This window comes from Sander lucioperca, chromosome 8 (assembly GCF_008315115.2).
Source record: "Sander lucioperca isolate FBNREF2018 chromosome 8, SLUC_FBN_1.2, whole genome shotgun sequence".
NCBI lineage: Eukaryota > Metazoa > Chordata > Actinopteri > Perciformes > Percidae > Sander > Sander lucioperca.
The window spans coordinates 39,842,177-39,869,749 of NC_050180.1; the positions used below are offsets into that span (position 1 = coordinate 39,842,177).

The following is a 27,573-nucleotide window of genomic DNA, read 5'->3' on the forward strand; positions in this document are numbered from 1 at the left end:
TCTGCTGTTCTCCCTCACAGCACTTGAAACACAACACCATAAGTAAATATTACCTTTAAGGCGTGTGCTTCAGTCTTTTTGACATCGTCATCACAGTAGCTCATACTTTTTGACAAATGAGGGTGCATGCTACTACTGATTATCAAGATAATTGGCTCCACCTAGCAGCTTGTTTCCCAGAGTGCATCTGGCATGTGTACAGGTATGAAATGGGTTGGGTTATTTATGTGAATATAGCATATAGTATTGTGAAGATAATCAGTATACGTAATGGCAAACGAATGACAAGTACCCTGGATTTCCTCCTAAATTTACTTAAGGTGGAGTAAACTTTAACATGTCATGGTAGAAAAGCACCAGGGACAGCAGAAACAACGAGCATTTGGTACTTAAACTCTGAACTAAGGTAACCAGCTTTTTTTTCCTGTAAATGTTTCACCACATACAGTATATATCAAACAGCACAAGTAGATAAAAACACATATCTAAAATATAAAAATAAAAGGGTAGACTATGATCTCATATTTGTAAGCAAAACTGAAATCATCAAAAGTCATGTGGGCACAAAGACACAAATGTATCAGCTAGAGAGTTTTGATGTTATATTTGAATCCAAGTGCTGAACAGGGTTTATCTGGTTAGACTACAAATATGTATGGAATGTACCAGGAGGGGAACAAGACAAACACCGTCAGCATGAAAAGGGAAGTAACCCCCAATTGATTGACCATTTAAAAATTCTGGCAACCATGTCTGCATGTGACAGATGTTGTAATATATATAAAACACATATGACATACAAAACAACCAGGAGAAATAAGAAGTGCCATTTATTTCTGTTTCCTTATTTCAAACACACAAAGCTAATTTCCCATAAAGACATTGCCTGCCCTATAAAGAAATGGATTGTGACATTTAGTAGCACTTATCACTTTACATCTTCATTAACTGTTTTACGGGCATTCATCAGGAATCAATCACTTTCTGATCTTACCTCTTATGGTTTAAAAACATTCTCACTTTATATTAACCCTATATAAGAGTGCTAGAAGAACACAGATTGATTAACCAATATGACCAACAAGCTAGCAGTTAGCCATTTTGTTCTTAGAGAACTAGAGCTGCAAAGATTAATCGAGTAGTCGAGTCAACTATTAAATTAATCGGCAACTATTTTGATAATCGATTAATCAGTTTGAGTCATTTCTTTTTTATTAAAAAAAAGTAAGATTTCTCTGATTCCAACTTCTTAAATGTGAATATTTTCTAGTTTCTTCTCTCCTCTGTGACAGTAAACTGAATATCTTTGAGTTGTGGACAAAACAAGACATTTGAGGACATCATCTTGGGCTTTGGGAAACACTGATCCACATTTGTCACCATGATTTGACATTTTATAGATCAAACAACTAATTGATTAATCAAGAAAATAATCAACGGATTAATCGACTATGACATTAATCGTTAGTTTCAGCCCCATAGAGAACCACTTAATGTGAAATCGTATTATTTTAACCAGCAGTTTGGTTTATAGCAATATCCGGCTGCTGGTGGGCACCAAGAGTTTAATGTCAAGTTTTACTTTAAAAAGACAGAATTCAAATGAGTGCTGTTAAAGATAATCCACATTGTTCATGGTGACAGCAGTTAACGTTATCTTCTCTAAAAAAAATACTTTGGTCTGCCAACTACAAGACAATGATGACAACAGTAGTTGGCAAACAGCCAATAAGACTGCAGCGAGGCAACATTGACATGCACAAATTTTTATTTCCCACATTTGAGGCCCTTGAAATGGTAGAATGTATAGTCACCAAACGAAACTGGCATAGGAAAATTAACTTCGAAAATGATTATGGTTCAGATCCCTTTTTTTACACATAATAAAGCATGTCTGGGAAAATCTTCCTCAGTTTTTTGAGAAGTGAATGCATACGGTACCATCATTCTGAAAGTGCTGACGGGCTGGCACGGTTTGTCCAGATGTATTTAAATGAAGGGGACATTTAATGCAAAGCATTTTGAAGTTTTTCATCTGGTTGACACCTTTTCACTCAGCTGGAGGAAGAGAGAGCATCACCTCTTTGAACAAGATCTTCTGAGAGTAAGACAAAGAAGATAATTCAACTGGAGCAGTCTTATAACAGAATATCTTAACCCATTCTATTTCTGCCAGCATGCCTTTATCTCAAGCTTTACTTCAAAACATTTTTGATATAATAACTAAGGCTGTGAGTACGCTGCTGCTGATAGTCCTCTTCTACATCCTGCAGTACATATTTAACATGGATTTTGTATGCTCATGCAGCACAGTCCTACATATACATCGACATGGTGTTGTGTACATGCTGTTCCCTCCTATGATCCTCACCTGGGTTGTCAGCATTGTTGAGTCTTTCCATGGAAGGAAGATTTTTTTCAAATGGCAAGGACTTTGTTCCAACCATATCTGCAACTGTATTGTGAAGTTGTTAATCAGCTATGTCACTCTGACTGGTGTATGGATGGCCACTGTTCTGTTTGATGGAGATTGGTACTTTTGCCTAAAGACAAACCAAAATGCCTCTCAGACTGGAATTCCTTGCAAAAAAAAGCTGAGTGACGAGGAGAACATCATTAAAGCCCGTTATAAATCTGACTCACTTGTAAGTAACAACACACAGCACTCAAATATGGTAATAAACTAAAACTATTTGGGAAATGGAATTATTTTATATCTTTATAAAAATGTATTTTTTCAAACTCACAATACATTTGTTCATATATTATGTTTAGACGATGCAGAACACTGTATGCGTTTCCAGCCAAGAACTTCATGTGCTTGATGGCTTTTAAAGAACTTGTAATGTTAAAAGTGTTGAAAAAGGTTAAGCTTAACTGTCTGAAACCACAATGATGTTGTGATTTGTGTTCTATTAAATAGATGTTTTGTTTCTTTTTTCCAGGAATTTGGCTTGTATTTAATCACATTTCTTATTGTCATTTGGAGCATTGTTGAAAGCTTAACAGCCTGTTATAGAAGAAAGAAGAATAATTGGTCCAATTGTGACTGCGAGGGTTGTTGCCCTACTTACTACAAAGTGGTTTATGAAGATCTCCTGGCAGTGCAAGTGAGTGAGTGTTTGCAAGATGAGCTAAAAGAAATCGCAAAAGAAAGAGCTGAAGCAATCTGTCGGCCTCACCTTCAAGCTATTCGGATACATGAGCAGCCCAATACAGGTGAGGGCAACAACAGTGTCAACAATGTTGCAGAAGCCTGGCAAAAGATTTCAGCCTCAGATTTCTGCTTGATAAAACCTGAGAGACAAGAGGAGTCACATGCAGGAGCAGAGACAACGGAGCATGGATCAGGGACAATGAGCTCTGAGCAAGAAGATTCATGAAGAAGAACCCATCATTACTGTAGGTGGATTGATGATATAATTATTAATGATTTTCCTTATTATCAACTGAGCCATGACTTGCAGGTGAAGGACATTGTAGATTTGTCTGTAGCCGACAATCCGAAAACATTTAAACTCAAAACTGATTATGCACCGATGCTAAGCATTTTCTCACAGATCCATCTCAGACTGGTACTACAAAGCAAATCATTCCAGTTCTGAGAATTCTTCCCTCCAGTTATTATGATATGGGCACAGTCCTCTTTCCCGAGATGGCTATGGCCACCACCATCATCAGGCTGAGCTTTCCGCCAGTACCTAACAGGCAAACAAACGAGACAATAATGACATTGTAAATGTTTGACATGAACACAGCCTTTTCATCATGTTATTCATCAGGAAATGCTACCAAGACTTTAACAGTGTGTGCCAGCGTGCTGCTGGGATGTGTACGGAGAATGACCACCCAACTCTGCAGTTCCCCTCTGCGAGTGTTTCAACATGATTAAAGCTATAATGCGTAGTTTCTGTCGCCCCCATTAGGAATTCTAAGTAATGACAAAAAAACTGTCGCCGCACCCCTCCTCCACGCAGTTGCTAGTAGCCAAGGAGGACACGGAGGATTAAAATAACATGATGGACTCTTCAGAATAGGTAATTAACTTCACTCGAGTTTCTGCACGGGAAAGTCGCCGGACACAATATTCTGAACATAGCCATACTGAGAAATCCAGAGAGAGTTGTGTGGAGCTGATAGTCTTAATAGGCTTGATAGGCTTTGTAGCAACTCATTTGTCAATGGCTTGAATGTAACGGACGTTCATTAATATCAAAAAGTTACGCACTAAAGCTTTAGGCTTATTGTTTCTGGCCTCCAACTCCGCTATCATCCACTTCGTTTCCAGCCTTGGCAGGCATAAACCTGTAACACTTTATTATAATAACGTCATTAATATGTGGTTAATTGATAGTTAATTAAACTTAGTAACAAGCAATGAAATGATTTTTTGTTTTACTTTTGTCAGTGGTTAATAATTGTTGTGAACTATCTAATTTATAAACATTATTTGGATGGCTATTTAATGTTGCAACTACTGCTTATAATGAGTCATTGATTTCTTAACCATTTTCAAGATATTACTGTATAATTATCATCTGAAAATTTACAATAGCCATCCAAATAATGTTTATCGACGTTTTTTTCAAATGATTTTGTAAAACTTTACAAATCATTTGTTAATCATTAACAAATACTTGATATAGAAATATCAGAAATGATATAGTTACTGATGAAACATGAAACATTATTAATTATCATCACTTTGTTAACAGTAACATAACTTAACTAAAGTTTGATTAATAATCAATTTACCATTTATTAGTGATGGTTTGCCCAGCAGCAAACAGCAGACAGACAAAGTTAGCGTCTAGCTGGTGAACACAGTGGAGCATTTAGCTCAATTACACTTAAATTCATTTAAACAAACACAATTCCAATGAATGATGCTAATGTTGCTATGTGTCTGCTGGATGTTTAAATTATGGATACATGTACAAAGTATTATGGTTTAAATTGGTAACTGTGTGCTAACATGATTTCCTTACCAGCCTTCTGAGATAAAATGTCAGTGTTGTGTTTTTAGCTTGTGCTGTTGCCTCGAGTGGCCATAAATCAATCAAACAAACAAATAAATGTTCTGTGTTGATATTTCATACCATTTAAGTACATCCTCTCCATGGTATCCATTCTCTAGATGTTTTAATAGTTGTACACAACTAACATAAACTAAATCCTGTTTGTTTTTCTTTAATTTTATTATACAAAGTTTTGTAAATGAGTCTTAAATGTCACTAAACTAGTGACACTGATCTATTGGGATGTCTTGAAACTGCTGTGTATTTTAACAATGTGTCAGTCAGTGTTGAAATGTAACTAAATACATTTACTCAAGTTCTCTATACCTAAACTGTTGAGGTACTTGTACTTCACTTGAGTATAACTTTTTTTTTTAATGCAACTTTCTATTTCTTCACCAAATCTCAGAGGAAAATATTGTACTTTTTACTCCACTACATTTCTTTTAAAGCTTTAGTTACATTGCAGATTTAGCTTATTGATATACAAAATATAAATAAACTTATATCTTATATTATATGATTAAAGCTTAAGCAACAAAGCAAAGTAATTCAAAGTAGCCCCACATTAAACATTAAAGTGATGAACACATTTAGGCATCAATAATTAGAATCCAATATTGTAATATACATTATTCTGCAGAATGAGTACATTTACTTTTGGTACTTTAGGTATATTTTGAGGCTAATCTACCTGTTGTACTTTAACTTAAGTAAGATTTTGAATGCTTGTAACAGAGTATTTCTACACTGTAGTATTGCTACTTTTACTAAAGGGAAAAGACCGGAGTTCTACCGTAGGTGTCAGTCAGGGGGAAAATGCAATATTTACGCCAGCCATTCTGTTTAATGACGTCTCTAAAGCCAGTCCAAATATATTGCATGTGCTATATATTATCTGAAATAGTCAAGATCACTGCCTCCTTACTGGAGATGGCAGATAGAAGCCTGATTAAAGGAACCATTGCACCATCCGCTGGTATTACTGGGTAAAAGATATTTCACAAAGTGGTAGAGTTGTTTGATGACATAATACTGTATATATATATATATATATATATATAAAACAGTATATACATGTGGCTCCATCTAACCAAGGTGAAGCAAATTTCTTCCTTACTTTAAAGACAGCGGAGCTTCATTAATCCATTCCCAGGTTCCCTCCTTGGCTTTGTCAGTCAAACCAATCCAAGCATGCGTTTCTTTTTGGGTGAAGTTAGAGAGGAACGTCTGTTCAATAAATATAACAGAAAGTTTCATATTTATGTTTTAAAATACATGCAAATATATTGAATACCAATATGTTGAATGTGAAGAATGAAAATAAAAAAAATTCATTCATTAAAATGCAAAGTAGACCAATTGTTAGACAGGTTCAGTGCCCCCTATAGTAAGTAATAGGGATGTGCAAAAAAATCGATTCACATTCGAATCGCGATTTAAGCTCTACGGATTCAAAATCAATTCATAGAATTCCAAAAATTGATTCATATTTTTTTATAAAAATAAATTGTATGTCTACTGCAATCACCTGGGAAAAGTAACTACATTTACATACTGTGAATTGTTTTTTTAATTGAGAATTGTTTTTGAATCGAAAATCGATTTTGAATCGAATCTTGAGCCTGAAAATCAATATTGAATCGAATCGTGACATTTTCTGAATCGTGCACCCCTGTTAAGTAAGTTCTAGTAAAGAACGGCTGGTTATTGTGTTTTCCCCCCCCCCTTCTATAGTGCACCCTGAGGTTGACATTTGTAGCTTAGCATGGAATATCTTGACAACTATTAAATGGTTTTCAGTGAAATTCACCACAGATATTCAATGTCCCTAGAGCAGGGATCTTCAACAGGGGGTCCTCAGAGTCAATGCAGGGGGGCCTCCAAATTATTGTTAATTTTTGAAAGTTTCTTCAAGAATTAAAAAGTCTTAACATGAATCCAACATATTATTAGCAAATATAAATCCTCACTGCTTACTGGTCTATATGTAAGATGGTCACTAAGGCCATCCACAGATACAGTTAATCCTAAGGATTCACTGTGCCACATGTGTTTAACATTAAAACATGATTTAGAAAATCATGCCAACAATTGAATATTAAAAATATCGAATAATATAAAAAAAAAAATATATGTATAGGAGGTTTAGGCCACCCTACACATTATTGTAGGCCCAGTTTAATATGCAACTTCATTTTATACAAAACGTAAAAAACGAAGAACCCTGCCCTAAAGGATATATTCTAACGTCTTTGGTGATGATCCTCTTTCTCTAGTGCCATCAGCAGGTCAAAGTTTTCACTTATTTTGTCAAATATCTAAACGTATACAACATGGATTGGCACAACATTTAGTTTAGACATGCACAGTGCCTGGAGGATGTGTCCTGTTGACTTTGTTGATCCACTGATCTTTCCTGTGGTCACCATGAGGTTGACATCCTGCTGTGGATGACTTTGAGCTCTTGTCTTTGTGTCATTGTCAGGTCAACATTTCATTTGGTCAAATACTTTGGTTTATCACCAAATACCTGGAAAACTAACAACATTCCCATTAGCTTTGTGCTCGGTGCTAATCCGCTGTTAGCATGCTGACATACGTCAACGTGTTATAGAGCTGCAAAAATTATACGATGAGTCGATTAGTTGTCAACTAATTGAATAATCGATTAATCGGTTTTGAGTCATCTTTTATGGAAAAAAGGTAAAAATTCTCTGATTCCAGCTTCTTATATGTGAATATTTTCTAGTTTTCTTCACTTCTCTATGACTATAAACAAAATATCATCACCAGAGTTGTGGACAAAACAAGACAATTGATAGATGAATGGACAATGAAAATTATCTTTAGTTTAAGCCCTAATGTGCTAGCATTATCATTGTAAGCATCTTAGCATACTGATGTTGGCTTCGGCTCACAGAGAAAGAAGTGTGGCTACGAAGAGAAAAGTGTCTTTTTTTAGAAAACACACACACACACACACACACACACACACACACACACACACACACACACACACACACACACACACACACACAAACACACTCTCTCTACCTTTTCTTTAGGACTGCCTGCCACACAGTACCTGCTCTCCGAAGCTTTCTATCACCACCAGATGTGCTCCTCTCTCTCTGCAGTCATCGCTGCCTTTCTCCCAGGAACCAGACTCAGCGGAGAGAAGATAACAGGCACAACTGAACATCCTCCATCCTGCAGGACATGATTTATCTGTAAGGAACAATGAATCTTTAAAAATCAGACAAGAGTAAATGCCAAAGATACAGGAGGTTAAAAACACGCATATTTGGTATGCATAAAGGTGGTTTCCAATTTTGACATGCACATATCTAATTATTACTAATAGAGGCAGCTTCATGGCTTAACTTTGCTGCACACTGTACAGTAAATGTAAAAAAAAAAAAAAAAAAAAAATATATATATATATATATCTATATATATATAGATATATATATCACTCTTTCACTTCTCTCTCTTCTCTCTGTGGGATTGTTGAAGGTGTGAAACTGTTGGGGGTGTCATGTCACTCCGTTTCTCTTAATGAAGTTACAGAATACAGAATAGGTTCTAGTCTTTTTATGTTTTATTTTATGCTTGTAGTCTCGAACCTTTAGAAGCACAGGTTGGCAAGTTGTTGTTGTGTTAATTGCAATTAATCAGTGGTGAAAGAAGTATTCAGATCATTTACTTCAGTAAAACTATACCACACTTTGTAAACACTCAACTACAAGTAAAAGTCCTGCATCAAAACTTGAAGTAAAAGTATTTATCAGCAAAATGTACTAAAAGTATCTGCATTAATGTGTATGTTGCATTTTACTTCTGTAGATGTTTAAGGTTGTGCTAATTTTAACTCCTTTATATACTGTTGGGTAGTTTAATCTACAGCAATGCATCATATTCTATAAGATCATCATGTTTGTAGCGTCGCTGTCCTGTGAGAACCATCTCTAAAAAGTTGTAAAACTTTTCATGGTGTCAGAAAAATAGCCCGGTTTTCAGCTTTGTGACGAAGCACTTTTCCAGCTGATCCAAAAGCCTTTTAAAGACTTTATTTAGCTTAAGAAGGAGGAGAAATCTTTCTCAACACATAAAGGAAACATCCTTCAGTTTATCACAAACATTTGACATCAACACATCGGGACATACATGGTTTTCCCTGGACTGGAAGGGGATCTGAAAAGTAACTAAAGCTGTCAGACAATAGTAGTGGAGTAAAAAGTACAGTATTTCAATCTGAGATGTAGTTCTTCCTTTACTCAAGTAAAGTACAAGTTTAAATTTGAACTCAAGTACAGTACTTGAGTAAATGTATATTCCACCTCTGCTTTCCTGGATTGGTGATGTTGCTTTTGTTCAGCAATCATTATGTTTAATGAGAAATTTATATTTATTATCAAGATTACGAATACGAATTCATGAAAACACATTTGAGTCTTGGAAGTATACTTTAATGCAAATACAAAAACAAAAATAACCCTCATGGTCTCATGACCACAGTGTTAAAAAAAAGCTTGTCTGCAAACCTGTGCTTGCAGTTTTAAAATCTTATCCCTCTATTAATAAGCACTTCTGCAAACAGATCTTGATAAACAGAAAGTTAGCATTCCTGCCAGTTAGTATTCAAAATAGGTGGCAAACGTGTTACATTTGGACTAAATAGTAAAAGTAAAAGTAAGACCAGTCAAACTATGAACAGGGTCTATTAGGTTCCATGCATTTGACAACACATCTGAGCTTTGGAGATTCATTTTGCAGAACTGAAATTACAGATTAACACATGCCATGATGAGGTTTTTTTTTCACCATGCTGCTCCTGCAGATGAGAATGTTTGTGCCCCACACTTACTCCTGTTCAGCTCTTTAGTCATTTCAGTGAGGTTGGCATTCAGCTGGTCTCTCTCTTTAGTCAGGGAAGACAGCTTATAATCACTGGCCTGGAGGCGTTGTACAGTGTCATAGTCTAAAATAAATAAGAGACACATTCATGTTTATTACAGGATCTCAGAACCAAATGTCAATTCATTTTAGACAGCATCCAATGAGGTGCATGCATGATAGAGGTTTGGAAGACGACCAGTTTTTTTTTGTAATCATTATAGAATGACTGAAGTGCTTGTTTGTATTTACTACTACACTACTGTGAAACTCCTACTGACAATAACGCTGGTATTGTTTTTACCTTATGAGTCTGTGTGTGTGTGTGTGTGTGTGTGTGTCATCATGGCAAAATGTGGTCCTGGAGACACATACTGTAGTGGGAACTACCTATATCCTACCCTGGTTTTATACCGGCTGTGGAACTACTACAGAAGAGGATTTGAGTACTTTGCCAGGTGTTTATATTTCTGCCAGATTTTGTCTCTGCAAAGAGTGTCAAAACTGCACAAGACTTTACAGGTGTTTAGTTGAGATTAAAATGAAAGCCTAATTCAAAGATGGGTGTGGTCCGTCCAAGCGCGCTGGAAGTAGAGGGATAGGAATTTGGGAATTTCCACCCACCCCTCAATTTACGCCGCTGGCCCATTTTATTAATTATCTGGACCTTCTTCTATTGTATGTTACTTCCTCATTACACAGTAATGCGCCATGTCTGCAAGTCTCTGTTATGTTTCCCTAGTACAAATTTTTTTTGCATCGATGTCATACAGACAAAGTTACTGTATTTACACAAGTGAAATTTTTTCCTAACTCCCTGCCCAATGAACAGGGCTCAGAAATCAAGTTAAAGTTGACACCTAACCCACCTATGTAATATGTAGCAGTCAGCAGCATTATGATTGGAATTAGGGCTGCTCAGTTGTGGAAAAAAATCATAATCATAATAATAATAATAATACATTTCATTTATATAGCGCTTTTCACAAACTCAAAGTCACTTTACAGGGTATAGATAATAAAGAATTGTAAGGAGCAGCAAAAATGAAAGCTTGCTTGATGCCTGTTTTTATCCTAAGCTTCATACACATGTACCTTCTGGGTCAAATTCTCTATTTACAAACTATGAAAATGTTGTGTTTATTATGTACTGAACTTTTTATAAATTAAATTAAAAAAGCTGCTTTTTAATTTCAAACAAACACACAAACAGATGAAAATGAGCTAAAAACCAAATGAGAATACATGAAGGAGACAATGACAGCATAAAGGCAGGGCAACCCAACATAAATTAGAAAAAAACAAACTAAAATAGACATCTTAACAAAATATGAGCAGAATAATGCTCCTAAAATTCATACTCTGATATCTGAATGTGATTTTAGACTCACAGTGAACACCGAGGCCGATGAGCCCAGCCAGCAGGAAAACACTCAGCAGCCCCAGACAGAGAACAACAGCTCCATGAAATCTCCTCTTCTCTGAGCTCCTGGGACCTAAACAGAGAAACCAGGGAATACAACCAATCATACAACAGTAATATTGACAGATGATAATATATACATATGTTCACATTCTTACCCTTCTGATTTGTCGTAGATCTTGGGACAACACGTTTGGCATAATGACCATTGGCATAGATTCCCTCCATTGCTCACAAGGATGTCAACTATTTCTTAGGTCAGCTCTGCAGCACAGACTGCACTGATGAAACTCTTGTTGGTTATAATTTCTCTCCCCCCCCCCCCAGCAAAAAGAGGAAGTCACATGTTTCAGAGGTGATAATAATAACTAACTAATAAAGTTCTACATCTGTGTAATGATCGTCACATGAACACATACAGTACATACTGTGAGTACTAAAGTTATTTTCAACTGGGATTCAGAATTCTTTTTTGCAGACTTCAACAGGAGTGAATCAATGAGCAGGGAACTACCAGGACCCTTAGGAGAGGCCCTAAGAGAAATGAAAATCAAGTGTTACTTGTCATTTGATATTTGATATTCTGAAATTTAATTTAGTATTCAAGTATTTCTAACACAGATTAAACATTTCAAATACCTCTGCATCTTGCTCTGTGTTGAAAAATTCTAGGGGGATCTTACCTTGGTCAGAGAAAACTGCAAGGAGCTTTTCGGTTGGTGGTTGCTATACATGTATATTGTTTAAGCAACTAGCAAGGTCATTTTGGGAAATGCCAATTTGCTCTTAGTTAGACGAGACAACTTAAGACAATTTACAGTTTTTTCTTGATTGCTGAACGACACTGGTCACAATTGAAGCCATATGTGCAAAACTCTAACCGTGGATTTCCACAGGAAGCAGAACGTCTGCGAACTGGCTCCGCTGCGGAACGGCTGCGTGCTCCGCCGTCCGTCAATACCCACCAGGTCCGGATTTGTTGCGTAACGGCTGCGGCCAGCCAACCACGAGATCTAGCGAATTGACGTATGTTCGCGCGATATAACAGGATGTAGCTTCTATAAACAGAACCACAAAACCAACAACAGTTTGTTTCCATCCAGAGGAGTAGAGGGGAAACTACTCTGTGCTGTGTTTTCAAGGTGTAGTGCAGGGAAATATGATCTGCCGTGAGCACGGTGGATTTTACTTTGAAAAGTAACCGGATGTTTTATTTTGTTTCTGTGCTTGACTTCCTGTCCTGCACAATCTGAATTGTGCTGAATTGCTGCGGAACTCTCCGTCGTCCGTCAAAAATAGAAGCTCTGTGTATCTGCTCCAGAGGGCTGCAGACTGACGGAGCTGGGACGGAGTAGGGACGCAGATGTTCTGCAGTCAGTGGAAATACACACATTGACTTTAATGGAAAGCTAATGACTCCATTGACGTTCCGCAGACGTTCTGCAGTCAGTGGAAATACACACACTGACTTTAATGGAAACCTAATGACTCTGTCGACGTTCCGCAGACGTTCCGCATCCAGTGGAAATTGCCGGTAACTACAGTCTGCATTACACGGCACTCTGCTTCACCCTGCCTCCATCTCCACGTCCAGCCAGCCCTTCCTCGGCTCCTCTGCTTCCCTGCTCCAGTGTCTCCTCCTCGGGTCTGCGGCCCGGGTTTCCCCGCGCTCCCCCGAGCTCCCTAGCCATTCTAGTTTCTGCCCCTGAGTCCCTCGCCATCCTAGGTTTTCTCCCTTGAGTCCCTCGCCATCCTAGTTTCTGCCCCTGAGTCCCTCGCCATCCTAGGTTTTCGGCTCCGCTCGCCCCTCTCGAATCTCCGGTTCCTTCCCCTGATAAATTCTCCGGTGCGTTGGGAACGTGCGAGGGGTTCATCGTGCAGTGTACCCTGGTATTCAGGAAGCAGCCAGTAACTTACAGCTCGGACGAAGCCAAGGTGTGTTTCATCGCCGGTTTGCTCCGCGACCGGGCCCTCTCTTGGTTCACCTCGGTGAGCGTGGGTCGGCCCGATCTCCTTTACTCATACTCTGCCTTTGTGGAGGAGATGAGGAGGGTATTCGATCGTCCTGTGCGGGGGGCTGAGGCCAATTCCCGGCTCATGTCTCTCCGTCAGGGGGATCGCAGCGTTGCGGAGTATTCGGTTGATTTTCGCATCTTGGCCACTAGGTCGGGCTGGAACAGTCCGGCTCTCCGTTGCGCGTTCCTGGCGGGGCTCAGTGAGCGGATAAAGGATCTCTTGGCCGCCAGGGACGAGCCGGAGAGCCTCGATAGTCTGATTGACAACGCCGTTGATCTAGACAATCGCCTCCGGGCATGGGAGAGGGAGCGCGCCCCTCGTGGCTCTTCCTCTGCCCGATCTTGCCCTCCGCCATCTCGGGTCTCTGCTCCCTCGCCTCCCCAGCCACGCTCAATTATTCCTCCGGCACTCCCTTCCCCTCTGTCCCCTGAACCCGTGCAGTTAGGTCGTGCCCGCTTGTCCCCAGAGGAACGTGAGCGCCGCCGTTTGGCCGGCGTGTGTATTTACTGCGGTAAACCCGGTCATTACATCTCATCCTGCCCCATTCGCCCAAAAGAGTCGGCTCGCCAGTAGCAGTGGGAGCTGTGGCGGGCCGAAATTCTCCCAACCCTCGCCTCCTATTGGAGATCTCCCTGTCGTGGCAAGAGATAACACTTCCTCTGGGGGCATTGATTGACTCCGGCGCGGACGAAAACTTTTTGGACCTAGATATTGCTAAACAGCTCGCCATTACGTTCATCCCCCTGGACATGCCATCAGTCTCAACAACCAGTCACTCACCACCGTCACTCACCGCACTCCTCCGGTAATCATCATGAATCTCTCCCCTTTCACCTCATCTCCTCTCCTGCGTCCCCCGTGGTTCTTGGTCTTCCCTGACTCATCTCTCACAACCCCAATGTGGACTGGGCACGGGGGAAGATCAGAAATTGGAGCAATCATTGTCACGCGTCATGTCTGTTGTCTGCGCCTGCCCCCGGTAAGTCCATTCAATCTCTCACTCCCCCTGTTCCCCCTGATTTGATACTCGTTCCCCCCGAATACCATGACCTTGCTCAGGTGTTTAGTAAGGAGCAGGCTTTGTCTTTACCCCCCCACCGCCCTTACGACTGCTCCATAGCCCTCCTCCTGGACGCACCCCTCCCGTCCAGCTGGCTGTTTTGCCAATTTTTACCGTCGCTTTATCCATAACTACAGTTCCCTGGCCACCCTTCTTACCCGCCTCACCTCCCCTTTGATTCCCTTTATCTGGTCTCTGGAAGCCGCTGCAGCCTTCTCCCTCCTCAAAACCCGGTTCACCTCCGCCCCCATCCTCAATAACCCTGACCCCTCTCTCCAGTTCGTGGTAGAGGTGGACGCCTCGGATGTGGGCGTTGGGGCCACCCTGTCACAGCGTTCTCCCTCTGACCACAAACTCCATCCCTGTGCCTTCTTCTCCTGTCGCTTGACCCCCACTGAGCAGAACTACAGCGTGGGAGACCGGGAGCTGTTGGCCGTAAAATTGGCCCTGGAGGAGTGGAGGCACTGGCTGGAGGGCGCCGAGCACTCCTTCCTGGTCTGAACCGACCACAAAAACCTCTCCTACATACAGACTGCCCAGAGACTCAACTCCCGCCAGGCACAGTGGGCCCTGTTTTTCAACCGGTTTAATTTCATACCGCCCAGGATCCTGCAACGTCAAACCTGATGCTCTGTCCCGTCTCCACTCCTTTGAGGACCCGGTTGACCAGCCTGACCCCAGCCTGACCCCATCCTTCCCCGTTCCTGCCTCGTCGCCTCCCTGGTCTGGGATACGATCATTCTCACCGTTGTTGACCGGTTCTCCAAATCTGTCCATTTCATTCCTCTGCCCAAACTACCCTCATCCATGGAAACTGCTCGCCTGTTGGTCCACCACGTTTTCTGCCTCCACGGTATCCCCCTGGACATTGTCTCCAACCGGGGACCCCAGTTCACATCGCAGGTCTGGAAATCCTTCTGCCAAGCTCTCGGCGCCACTGTCAGCCTGTCATCTGGTTACCACCCTCAGACCAACGGGCAGACCGAGCGGGCGAATCAGGACCTGGGGGCGGCTCTTAGGTGTGTGGCGTACCGTAACCCCTCGTCATGGAGTTCTCACCTCCCGTGGGTCGAGTATGCCCATAACTCCCTCATCAGCGCTGCCACTGGGATGTCGTCCTTCATGTGTGCCATGGGGTTCCAGCCTCCACTGTTCCCTGCCCTGGAGGAATAGGTGGCAGTCCCATCTGTCCAGATCCATCTGCAGCGGTGTCGACAAGTTTGGAGGGAGGCCAGGGCTGCTCTCCAGCGCTTCCCGGATTAAGCGTCTGGCAGACTGCCACCGGACTCCTGCTCCTGTCTACCGGCCTGGCCAGAAGGTGTGGCTCTCCTCCCGGGACCTCCTCTCCAGACCTCCTCCAAGAAGCTCACCCCCCCGGTTTGTGGGACCGTACACCATCGAGGCCGTCCTGAATCCCGTCGCCGTCAAACTCAGGCTCCCGCCTCACTTCAAGATACATCCTGTCTACCACGTCTCCCAGCTCAAACCGGTCTCCACCAGCCCTCTCTCCGCCCCAGTGGCAGCGCCTCCCCCTCCCCGGATCATTGATGGCCATCCGGCCTATACGGTACGCCGCCTCCTGGACGTGCGGCGTAGGGGTCGGGGCTACCGGTACCTTGTGGACTGGGCCGGCTATGGTCCAGAGGAACAATCCTGGATTCCTGCCAGTCAGATCCTCGACGACACACTCATAGAGGACTTCTACAGGGCCCACCCGGACAAGCCTGGCGGTCCGCCTGGAGGCGTCCGTTGAGGAGGGGGTACTGTGATGGTTGGGGTCGGCTGGCTGTGAGTTTTTGTTTATTTTCTCTAGCTGTTGGTTTTCTTTCTGTCAGCTCTGTCTCTCTCCCTGTGTCTCTTTTGCTTTCCCTCTTCCCCTCCTGTCTACTGCCTGCCAGCTGACAAGACACACCTGCTGCCAATCCACCATCACCGCTCTCTCGCCACGCACACCTGCCAGCCATCTACAATCAAGCCCAGTACTTCAACCCCAGCTCAACAGACCATCCCCGCGCTCCCCCGAGCTCCCTAACCATTCTAGTTTCTGCCCCTGAGTCCCTCGCCATCCTAGGTTTTCTCCCTTGAGTCCCTCGCCATCCTAGTTTCTGCCCCTTGAGTCCCTCGCCATCCTAGGTTTTCCCCCTTCGAGTCCCTCGCCATCCTAGTTTCTGCCCCGGAGTCCCTCACCATCCTAGGTTTTCCCCCTTGAGTCCCTCGCCATCCTAGTTTCTGCTCCTGAGTTCTTCGCCAGACTTGGTTCAAGTTTTTGTTCAATAAATTTGTTAACATTTGAGCCTTGCATTTGAGTCTGCTCTGTTCATCATAACACAAACACCAATACAGAAAATACAAACTTTTCATCTTTACAGTTTGTACAATTTAAGTGACTTTACACTAATCAATATTTTCTATATGAAAAGAGTGAAATTATCATCTTTCCTTTTTTATTTGTTCTTAGGCCCCTTCTGTTCAATCTGTATATGCATCCTCTTTGTCATACTCTGCAACACCATAAGATCTCTTATCATAGCTACGCGGACGATACATAGATTTATCTTGCACTCTCACCAAATGACTATGCTATGTCTTTGTCTGGAGAAAGTAAAAAAGTGGATGCAACAAAATTTCCTCCAACTAAATGAAGATAGTTGGAAATAAAAAAAAAAGAAGACTGGCACTCAGTACGGTAACCAAGTTATCTTTCTGGCATCTCAAAAACATAGCGAGAAACTGTCTCCAAACATGATCTAGAAAAGATCATTCTCGCTTTTATTTCTTGTAGGGTAGACTACTACAATGCGCTTCTTACTAATGCTCCTAAGAAGACCATAAAACAGTTGAAACTCATCCAAAATGCTGCTGCGAGAATACTCACAAACACCAAGAGAGCACATTACCCCAATCTCAAATGCCTGCACTGGCTTCCGGTTAAATTCAGAATCGATTTCAAGGCCCTACTTATTGCCTTTAACACTTTCAATGGTCTAGGCCAGTGGTTCTCAAACTTTTTTGGTCATTCCCCACTTTGGACAAGGGGGAATTTTCAAGCCCCACCTGCCCCCATCGCCCCAACACAATGCTAATGAAATACGCAACAAGCTTAAAATGTTCCAATTTATTTAAGTAACAAGTAGTATCAGTAGCCTATAGTAACATGTTGTATCTAAATACAAACTAACTATCTAGGCTACATCAAATAACAGCAAGTTCAAAAATAAAGAAAATAAAAGTGCAGCTGTGTCAAAATTTGTATCAAGTTCAAAAATAGAAAAGAAATAAATGTGCCACTTTGCAATCCGTTAAAAAAAGAAAAGAAGAGAAATCCGAATCTCTGCCCTGAGCTCAAAGACGCGCGACAGCACTTTTCCCCGGGAGAGCCACCTTGCTTCACTGTGAAACAGCACAGATGTGTGATCAGCTCCCATTTCCTCACGAAGTGCGGAGAACAGTCGCACTTTCAGGGGTCGGGTTTTGATAAAATTTACCACGCTCACAACTTCTGTCAAAACCTCATTTAGTTCAGGGCTGAGCTGCCTTGACGCGAGCGCTTCCCTGTGAATGACAGTGCGTCCAGTGCGCATCTGGCGCAACCCTCTTTATTAGTGCCTGCAGCCCGTTTCCTGACCCTGCCATGGTCTGTGCGCCATCAGAGCAAAAGCCCACACAGTTTTCCCATTTAAGGCCGTGTTCTTTGAGGTAGGCTAACTGTCCATGATCTTAAACAGCTCATCAGCTGTGGCTCTATTTTTTATGTAGGCCTATTTGCAAAACAGCAAATCCTCGCACAGTGACTCGCCATTCACAAAGCGGACGTACGAGATGAACAAGCTGTCAGTAGCTTCGTCCACTTGTAATGCAAAACGACTGTCTTTTAATTTTTCTATGAGTTGTTCCTCAAGATCACTTGAAATGTTGCATATGTCTCGCAACTGTGTCGTTGGACAGGGGGGCAGCTTTTAATTTTGCTGCGCTTGTCTCGTCAAGCATAACTGACACCATGTCTAGAGCAGCGGGGAGAATGAGCTGCTCTGCAATTGTGTTTGTGTGTTTTTTGCATTGTGCAATTCTGTATGCCACTCTATATGAAGCCATCTGTTCTTTACTGTTTACTGATGCAGCTTTTACCATGCCAGTCTCCTGTTGACGGTATTCTGCCAGATTTCTTTGAAAGAAATCAAGTGGCTTATTGACGTGACCGGGGTGTGTGGTCTTGATAAAGGGGTGGGGGTGGGGAGGGGAATTTCTGTTACACTTGGTGTCGCCCCCGGGGGTGATCGGTCTAATAAGCGGCAACACACATCTCTAAGGACGGTTTGCTCTCACACGCGCTGCATTTATAGTCACACACACACACACACACACACACACACACACGCACACGCACACACACACACACACACACACACACACACACACACACACACACACACACACACACACACACGCAGTCACTCTCTAGTCTAGTGCGCGGTCTTGCTCGAGATTTCGGGAGATTGGTTCTCATTTGCGGGCGTCAAGGAGCCGCTATCAATATGCGGGAGACTCCCGGAACTTCCGGGACAGTTGGGATGTCTGGATAAAAATATAAAAGGCATAAAAAGGAAAATATCCTCCCGTTTGGCGCGCCCCACCTGTCACGTCTCTATTCCCCACCAGTGGGGCGCGCCCCACACTTTGAGAAGCGCTGGTCTAGGCCCTAAATATATTGCCGACATGTTTATTGACTATGAGCCTGGTAAGTCTCTCAGATAAGCAGGTACTGTTCAGTTGGTGGTGGTGGTGGAGTTCTTTCCAAGAGTAGTGAAACGGCCTTCAGCCATTATGTTGCCCACTGCTGGAATCAGCTTCCGCTGGATCTAAGGAAAGCACCAACTATAACCATTTTTAAATCTAAGTTAAAGACTTCTCCAGAGCTTTTAATTAGTCTCGTTTGATGGTATTTTTTATTACTTTATTATTTGTTCTTAAACTATGTTATGCCTTTATAAAATGTCTTTTCATGTATCTCAATTGTATATTTTTGTTGTTGTTTCTGCCTGTAAAGCACTTTGAATGACGTCTGTGTATGAGAAAGTGCTCTATAAATAAATTTGCCTTGCCTTACATGAACTGCTGCTGTGCAGACTGTAGTTAGAGTTTTGCACGTTACTCCAGTTGTGCCCTCGTCTAGCAATCGAAAAAAACTGTAAGACTGTATGAATGACTGTAATGTCATTAAAGTGAATTTTGAGAAAGGACTTGTAATAATTAGGTGCATTGGTGACTGATTAACCCAAATTAGTGAATGTAAAAGTGAATGTCTTTATCCAGCAAGTCCTCTAAATTAAAAGGCCAAATGTGGGAGAAATAGTTGGACGAAACAGCTTAAGTCAACTTTATTTCAGGATCAAACTTCATCATAGTACATATTCAGTGTAATGTGCAGGTTTGTTACATTGTAAATGGTTGGGGTTAGGGTTGCTGTAGTCTGGATTGACGACGGTTCATTGACCGGATAGTTCCGGAGCGGCCAGAAGTTCCGCCGGATGTCCCTCACCTTCTACTTTCTTTGAGTTTACACTCTGAACTCCGATCGCTTCGAGGAACAGCAACCGGATTCTCCGAGCTACCAAGCTAACGTTACATGCTGAAAATGGTTTTTAAGAAAATTTGGATCGTGCAACGTGTCAGGCCTGCTTGGTTATTTGTGGAAATGATTGTAAAGAAAGAATAGGTTTATGGCAATTACTCTTAAACTGGGATGTTTTGGGACGGACCTATTGGCGGGGATTCGCTATGGTCAAAATACACACAGCGATACAATAGTAAAAGCAAATTATGTTGAACCATGTATGTGTACTGTATTGCGTTAACAGTGTATGTGTGGAGGGGCCAGACCTTCCTCCGCAGCGCTGTGGAGATAGGTCTGGCAATGCGAGACTAGGGTTGCTGTGGCCTGTGATGAAGACATGAGATCTGTATTTTTACAGGTGGAAACATTACCAGAATATTGTATTCAAGTAAAGTAATTAGGTCAGTTAAAACGCACTCTGAGTAAATGTTACTGCTTTATTAAAGGAAGTAAAACAAACATGCAAACTTTTTGTATGATTAATATCACTCTTACTATAGAGCAGGAGTGCCCAACCAGTCGATTGCGTTCTACTGGTAGAACGCAGACTGATCCCAAGTCGACCGCGAGGGGTGTAAGAAAAAATGAAAAAAAAACCTTTTTGGGGTGTGTGTGTGTGTGTTATATTTTTTATTAAATGTACACTACAGCCTATCATGAGTCCTTGTCTGCGCACCCTATCAGTCTCTTAAACACGTCCACAAAAAAGTATTAAAAAAAAGAGAAAAAGAAAAAAGTAGGTCACGTTTAATGCACGGTCGCGCGTGACATGCATGACAGGAAGTTGACAGCTGTCAACAGTAGCTAGCTAGAAGCTAGCGAACAGAGCGGTTACACACTCCGAAACGTTAACATGGCTGAGGGGAAACGAGCCAAGACCTACCATTTTCAGTCCACCAGTGGCTTTTAGATTTATCTTTCCTCACTGATCTCACTGGCGAGCTCAATGAATTGAATTTAGAGCTGCAGGGTAAGGGTAAAGATGTAGTCAACATGATGAGTTCAGTGAACACGTTTAAAAGCAAGCTACAGCTGATGTCAAGCAGGCTGCAGAGTGGTAACCTGCGCAACTTCCCTCACATGCATGCAGAACTACAACGTCAAGGTAAAGGTGTGACACAGCTTGACAGCGCACGTTATGAGGAGCATGTGCAGAGCATCTCATCAGAGTTTGAGAGGCGTTTTACTGACTTTGCATCCATTGAGCCTGTAGCCAGCTATATGTGTTATCCATTTGGTGCAAGTATTGATGTTGGTGACATTGCCGCCAAAGTCAAATCACTTTTCGACTTGGAAAGCTCCGCTCTTGAGGATGAGATTCTGACATTGCAAAATGACATTGAGATCAAAGCCAGATCAACATCTGCTCAACCTGGAGAGCATGTAGTGTTCTGGAAACTACTAGTGGAGGAGAAGTATCCCAATCTCAGAAGATGTGCCTTGAACCTGACAGCTCTTTTTGGATCAACTTATTTGTGCGAGTCTGCTTTCTCGCACATGAAAATCATCAAGTCCAAGTACAGATCAACAGTGACTGATGACCACCTTGCAGCCTGCCTACGCCTTGCAACCAGCTCCTACACTCCTGACTACGAGAAGCTAGCCTCCTCCTCCCAGTGCCAGGTCTCCCATTAAGGTAGAAAGTGATTTCCTTTTTTCAAACTCAGAGATCTACCTGTTTTGTATCTGGTTTATGTTTCTGTTTTGTTCATATTAAGGTAAGTTATATGACTATTGCTCATCATGCAGATTGGCGTGTGTGTGTGTGTGTGTGTGAGAGAGAGAGAGGAGCAGAGAGAGCGGGTTTGTGCTACAGCGCACTATGCAAACTGGCAACTGTGTGAGAGGAATTTGTGTGTGTGCGTGTTTGAGAGAGGGAGGGTTTGTGTTGTGATGTCTAGTAGTTGTGTGACAACAAGAAAAAGTGTTGTGAGGTTAGTTACTGCAGGCTGGAAACAATGTGTGTGGGTTTGCGATGTTGACACTGGACTGGTAGATCTCGGGGGGTTGGTTACTTGGGTCAAAAAAGGTTGGGCACCCCTGCTATAGAGCCTCATGCACACCAGTCTTTGTCTCCGATTTTAAAGGATTATTTATTGATTGCAAACAACAGTCCCCATGTATGCCCGGGTGAGACACACTAGATTGAAGAGGAATTGGTTACATTGCAGCTTATATTATATATATATATATATACTGTAGATTCATCAGGCATTTTATACATACATATTAGTCCCAGTATTTTGTGTTCACTGATACCCTGTTATGGACACACAAGCACACATGCACATCATCTCATCATGACGGAGATCATAGCTTACACTGTAAAAAGCATTATCAAATAGATGATCTCAAAACATACCATGGTTAAGCTTTTTTCTCACAGATCCAGTACATAACATGTTCACATGACCGGTCATTTCACTCAGTGGTGTAAGGTCCAATATGTGCACAGTCCTCTTCGCCCCACTGTGGCTCTCCTCGGCAATTATCAGGCTGCTCTCTCCTCCAGTTCCTAACAAATTAATTAGAGAGAATTATGATACTGCAAATCTCTGACATGAACACAGTTCCTCTGTGTCACATAATGCTCTCCAGGTTGATGACTGGGGCATTAAGTGTCAGCAGTAAAAATTCAGCTTCGAGGGAATTATATAAGTTAATGTCTATATTAAATCAAAGTGAAGCCTTACTTCAGAGTCAGTGGAGTTCCATCTACCCATTTCCAGGTCCCCTCCTCATCTCTGTCAGTCAAACCAATCCAATACCAAGTATCTTTTTTGATGAATTTAGAGAGAAACGTCTGTAAAGGAAATCCACAATATGTGCACAGTTTACAAGTATTTATCTCCACACAAAACTTAACTTTAACCTAATCATCATTATTAAATATTATAAGTAAAATAAGTAAATCCTGTATACTATCATGGACTGTACCTGCTCTTCAGAGCTTTCTATCACCACCAGATCTGCTCCTCTGTCTCTGCAGTCTTGTCTGCCTTTCTCCCAGGAACCAGACTCAGCAGAGAGGAGATAACAGGAAGAACTGAACATCCTCCATTCAGCAGGGCATGTTTTCTCTGTAAGATACAAACAAGATACATTACAGATCAACAAGACTCATGTCAATGTGTTATGTAGTTCTGTAGATGTCAACTTTTTTAATGATGGTGCTCATTTGGTTAATTTAACCTCATCAGATGGTTTGAGACCTGACTGGTTTTGGACCAAATTGATTATATAGATTATCTATCTATATGCCTATTATCTACTAATGATCATCTTATACATTGTGACTCTTGTGCAACCAAGCACAGACAAGAGAGAATTGTCACTTAGGAGAATATAATGTAACAATGTAGCGACATGCAGGGAAAGAGGACACAATTTTGCCAGGGTCTATAATCATGTATTGTTTTCATAAATTTAGGTTTGGTTCATAAAATGTCTAATTTTGGACTGAAGTTGGCTACTAAATCATAAAGAAGATACTAAGAACATCTCATCACACTGCAGGGTGATTGAGTAAAAATGTTACTCTTCAGACACGGAGGACAGCTTGTTATCACTGGCCTGGAGACACTCAGTCAGGTTGGCAGCTGATCCACGTAATGAGACATGGTCAGAAATAATAAAGAGACATTTCTCAGAAACACAAAACACCTTCTGCATTCATGTCATGTCTAATTTATTTCACAAAACTTGATATCCTTTTTTTCCCCCCATGATGGTGAAAGATAATCATACTAACCAACCTATGACATGTCAAAGGGCGTGAGCCTATTTTCCTCAAATCGAGCAGCCCTACCAAAATCACAGATCTCATCACAATACAAGGTGACTGAGTAAAAATGTTACAGCAAGTAAATCTAAATACCAGACACAAGCACTCACTCTGTTGAAGCCTGTCCAGCTCTTTAGCCATTTCAGTGAGCCTGGAGTTCAGCCGGTCTCTCTCTTCAGTCAGGGAGGACAGCTTGTTATCACTGGCCTGGAGACACTCAGTCAGGTTGGCTTTGATAGTGGAGAGCTCTGCAGCTGATCCACCTAATGACACATGGTCAGAAATAATCAAGAGACATTTCTCAGAAACACAAAACACCTTCTGCATTCATATCATGTCTTATGTATTTCATGAGACTACATTTCCTTAATTTGCTATTCCTCTGACATATCAAAGGGCATAGTGAAGTCTGCAGCAGACTTTAGTAAGTCTTTTTTTCTACTGCAGTTTTATCACTAACACATGTCACTGCTGCTGTTATAGTTTTTTTCGATTGCTAAACGACACTGGTCACATCTGAAACCACATGTACAAAACTCTTACCACAGTCTGCATTGCCAACAGTCAACTGAGCTCAACAGTTCACATCAGCTGCAAAACTCATGCCAAACAACCCAACTCTTCACACACACATCTAAAAACAGGCTCAGTGCACTGAAACATTTTGAACAATCCTCATCGAGACAACACACACTGTCACTCAGAACACACAGAGAGTAAAAACACTAGCATCAAACGCAAATACAGAAATGAGAAACTTGAATAACTTCACACAAATCAATACTTTTTTTAAAGAGAAAAAAAATCCTTCACATGATTTCTTTTCATAACAAAACCTGTTTTTAGGTAAACAAGAAGAAATGAAAATAAGCAGTTTCCTTCAATAGATATATATTTTTATTTTGTCTGTGAATTGAATGTGATATTTTTATTGCTTCCACCTTAATTACTTTCTTAATGTGCACAGTTTTAAAGCTAGTGTTTTTTTTGTTTGTTTGTTTTTTCACATTTTTTACAGCTGTATATGTAACCTCAGACATCTTACCTGGACATATTGGTATCTTTGCTCTTTTACCTGTTCACTGTTTCTCTCGAACGGTACACTGTATAACTGTTCCATTCTGTTTTGCATGTGTGGTTTGACAGCGTGTGTTAGCATTTGAACAAAGAGCTGTACATTCAGTGTTGTGCAGGTTGTGGTTAAAGCCATGGGATAAGTGTGTAGACTTTTGAAAACTGTGTTCAAGCAATGAAAAACAAACTAGAGTTTGGTTCACAAGAACTGCTGCTGTGAAGACTGTGGTTAAAGGGGAACTATACCGTTTTTTTTAGCTTAATTTACCTTAACTGAACAGCCTTGGAGTCATTGGAATGGTTATATGACTTTTTTTGAGTTGAATGGTCTCGCTTCCCCCTAGTGCCTGTGAGCGGAAAAAACACCCTTGTAACTTAACTTTATAAAATATGAAGTAGTGGGTCCCTACTCCGTCTCTCTCTCAGATAAGGGATCCTTGGCTTAAAAAACGTTGAAGACCCCTGATCTAGGGAAAACGTACATTTTTCAGAGTAGAATGAGTTTGACCTAACTTTAACATCTGAATGTGATTTAGACTTACAGTGGACACCGAGGCAGATGATCCCAGCCAGCAGGAAAACATTCAGCAGCCCCAGACAGAGAACAACAGCTCCATCAAATCTCCTCTCTGAGCTCCTGGGACCTAAACACAGAGAAGACCAGGGAATACAACCAATCATACAACAGTAATTCGATGATAATATACAGATCAGTGTGTCAGTCTCTCTGTCTGACTGAACATTCTTACCTGTCTGATTTGTTGAAGGTCTTGGGTCAACAGACTTGTCACATTCAACATTGGCATAGATGTCATCCATCACTCATAAGGTGTCAGACTATTTCCTGAAGGTTCAGCGCTGCAGCACAGACTGCAACACATGTAAGGGATCTAAGTATTTATATATTGTTGGTTTCAATTTGACATATGTCTCACACTCTGAGGAAGTCACAAGTTTCAGAGGTGGTAAAGGTAAAAGTTTCTATGACAATCCTCTCCCCCTCTCATTATCTGACACACACATCCATATATCTATGTATCTATGTATCTATGTATCTATCTATCTATTAGGGCTGTCAATCGATTAAAAAATGTAATCGAATTAATTACGTACTCTGTGATTAATTAATCTAAATTAATCGCATACATAATTTTTGCCCGGTGCCTTAACGATGCCTGAAATGATAAGTGCTGAAAGTTTAAAAAAGAAAGAAAAAAAAGGGTACTAAACAACAGTCGGCTGTTGTAGTGCAGGGAATTAGTGGACCCAAATGCAGAGAGCAGGCTGACGTTTTGTTACTTGAAGGTTTATTAACAAAAAACAAAGTTAATGCAAAAGAGTCCAGAACAAAAGCAGGCAAAAAACCCACAGTACACAATCACAATAAGACAAAACATAGGACCAAAATACAAAGCAAAATACAAAGCAAAATACCGAAACCATAACATCGGCGACATTAAATAATGGCTTGTTTATTTCTCGGCCATATGGTCAAAATTAAATGATTTAATAATAATGTAATAACTATAACAATAACTTATTTCACTAGTAAATTGCTGTTGAATGACAAAAAACAACCACCAAATGTGAAAAGGACATTTAACAATAACTTTAAATGCACCATGAAGCTGTACAGTGGCGCAACTACCCAGTGTCAGAGGGGTATGCAGCGACAATTTTGGCACCCTCCCCCCCAACTCCCCCCCCCAAAAAAAAAAAAAAAAAAAAATTTAAAAAAGTGCCGGACATCATCATGTATGGGCTTTAAATAATAAAGGTTTATTTTAAAGCACGGTTGAAAATGTGACAATTGGCAACCTAATCATCACCCCTGGTTGATGTGATTTGAGTGGTGAGTGGCTTTCCATCTCTGTCTGCACTATTTCTACCCCCAAAAAGGACACAGTGAATAGATTGGTCAACAGAACTTCAAACCATACTGGACATTTAGTTTTGTGTGGTCTAACTAATAGAGCTCCTACCTGATGTCATCACTGGTCTCATTTCTACTTGATGCCATCGCCGACCTCATGTCTGTCTCATTCTCTCCTTGCCTGTGTTCTTGTCCACTAAGACATATTGTCAAACAAACATTATGTAATAGATTTTTCATTAGTTTTTCCATATCAATAATATTAAGAAATTAATCTGTTGGTATCAAGTGGCTCCCCCTACACTTCCACCTAATGTTAGACCTACCTGTTGCCTTCCCCTGTCTTTCCTGATCCACCATCCTCACACCTGAATGAAATGAACTCACTGTTAAATATAGCAGCCTAAATTCAATTCTTAAATCAGCCTAGTGATAGCATCAGATAAGACAATTATGCAGTAAGGTTGTGCTGCTATTGAAATTACATTCAAATTTTGTAATTTGTATTTTAAATATTTATATTTTTTTTTCATATTTATTTATTTTTCTTCTTGTCATTTATTGTGCATGCTACCTTATATTTACCAGTTGTTATTTTACCTTAATAAAATTGAGATATGTCATGCATGGGCTTGGTACCATAGGGTTTAACCAAAATCTAAATGTAGCTATCAGCAACATTGGTTTGCATTAAGTTAGCAAACACTAGCCAGTCTGTTAACATGAATATTTGCAAGCCTCCAAGTTTGGAAGCAAATCTATGCATGATTCCATGGTAAACCAGAGTTATAGCATTAGTTATGTTTTCCAGATTC

The 27,573-nt window shown here is 41.1% G+C and overlaps 2 protein-coding genes across 3 annotated transcripts; both read right to left on the reverse strand.

Annotated features, from left to right (window-relative positions):
• Positions 1–2,701: 2,701 nt before the first annotated feature.
• On the reverse strand, positions 2,702–25,771 carry LOC116057667 (CD209 antigen-like protein E). 2 transcript variants are annotated; one of them, XM_031310348.2, is made up of 6 exons: positions 25,635–25,771; positions 25,428–25,529; positions 9,889–10,002; positions 8,107–8,249; positions 6,139–6,248; positions 2,702–3,701 (listed from the first exon to the last, which is right to left on the reverse strand). In XM_031310348.2, the coding sequence occupies exons 1-6, from the start codon at positions 25,702–25,704 to the stop codon at positions 3,530–3,532; spliced, it is 711 nt and encodes a 236-aa protein (XP_031166208.1). In that variant the 5' UTR covers positions 25,705–25,771; the 3' UTR covers positions 2,702–3,529. The 2 variants fall into 2 exon arrangements, with proteins under 2 accessions (XP_031166208.1, XP_031166132.1); XM_031310272.1 differs by lacking the exons at positions 25,428–25,529; positions 25,635–25,771 and adding exons at positions 11,309–11,413; positions 11,499–11,612.
• On the reverse strand, positions 22,234–24,561 carry LOC118495572 (CD209 antigen-like protein A). Its single transcript, XM_036004127.1, has 4 exons — positions 23,922–24,561; positions 22,965–23,107; positions 22,721–22,830; positions 22,234–22,542 (listed from the first exon to the last, which is right to left on the reverse strand). Exons 1-4 carry the CDS (start codon positions 24,136–24,138, stop codon positions 22,449–22,451), a joined length of 564 nt encoding a protein of 187 aa, XP_035860020.1. The 5' UTR covers positions 24,139–24,561; the 3' UTR covers positions 22,234–22,448.
• Positions 25,772–27,573: the final 1,802 nt, after the last annotated feature.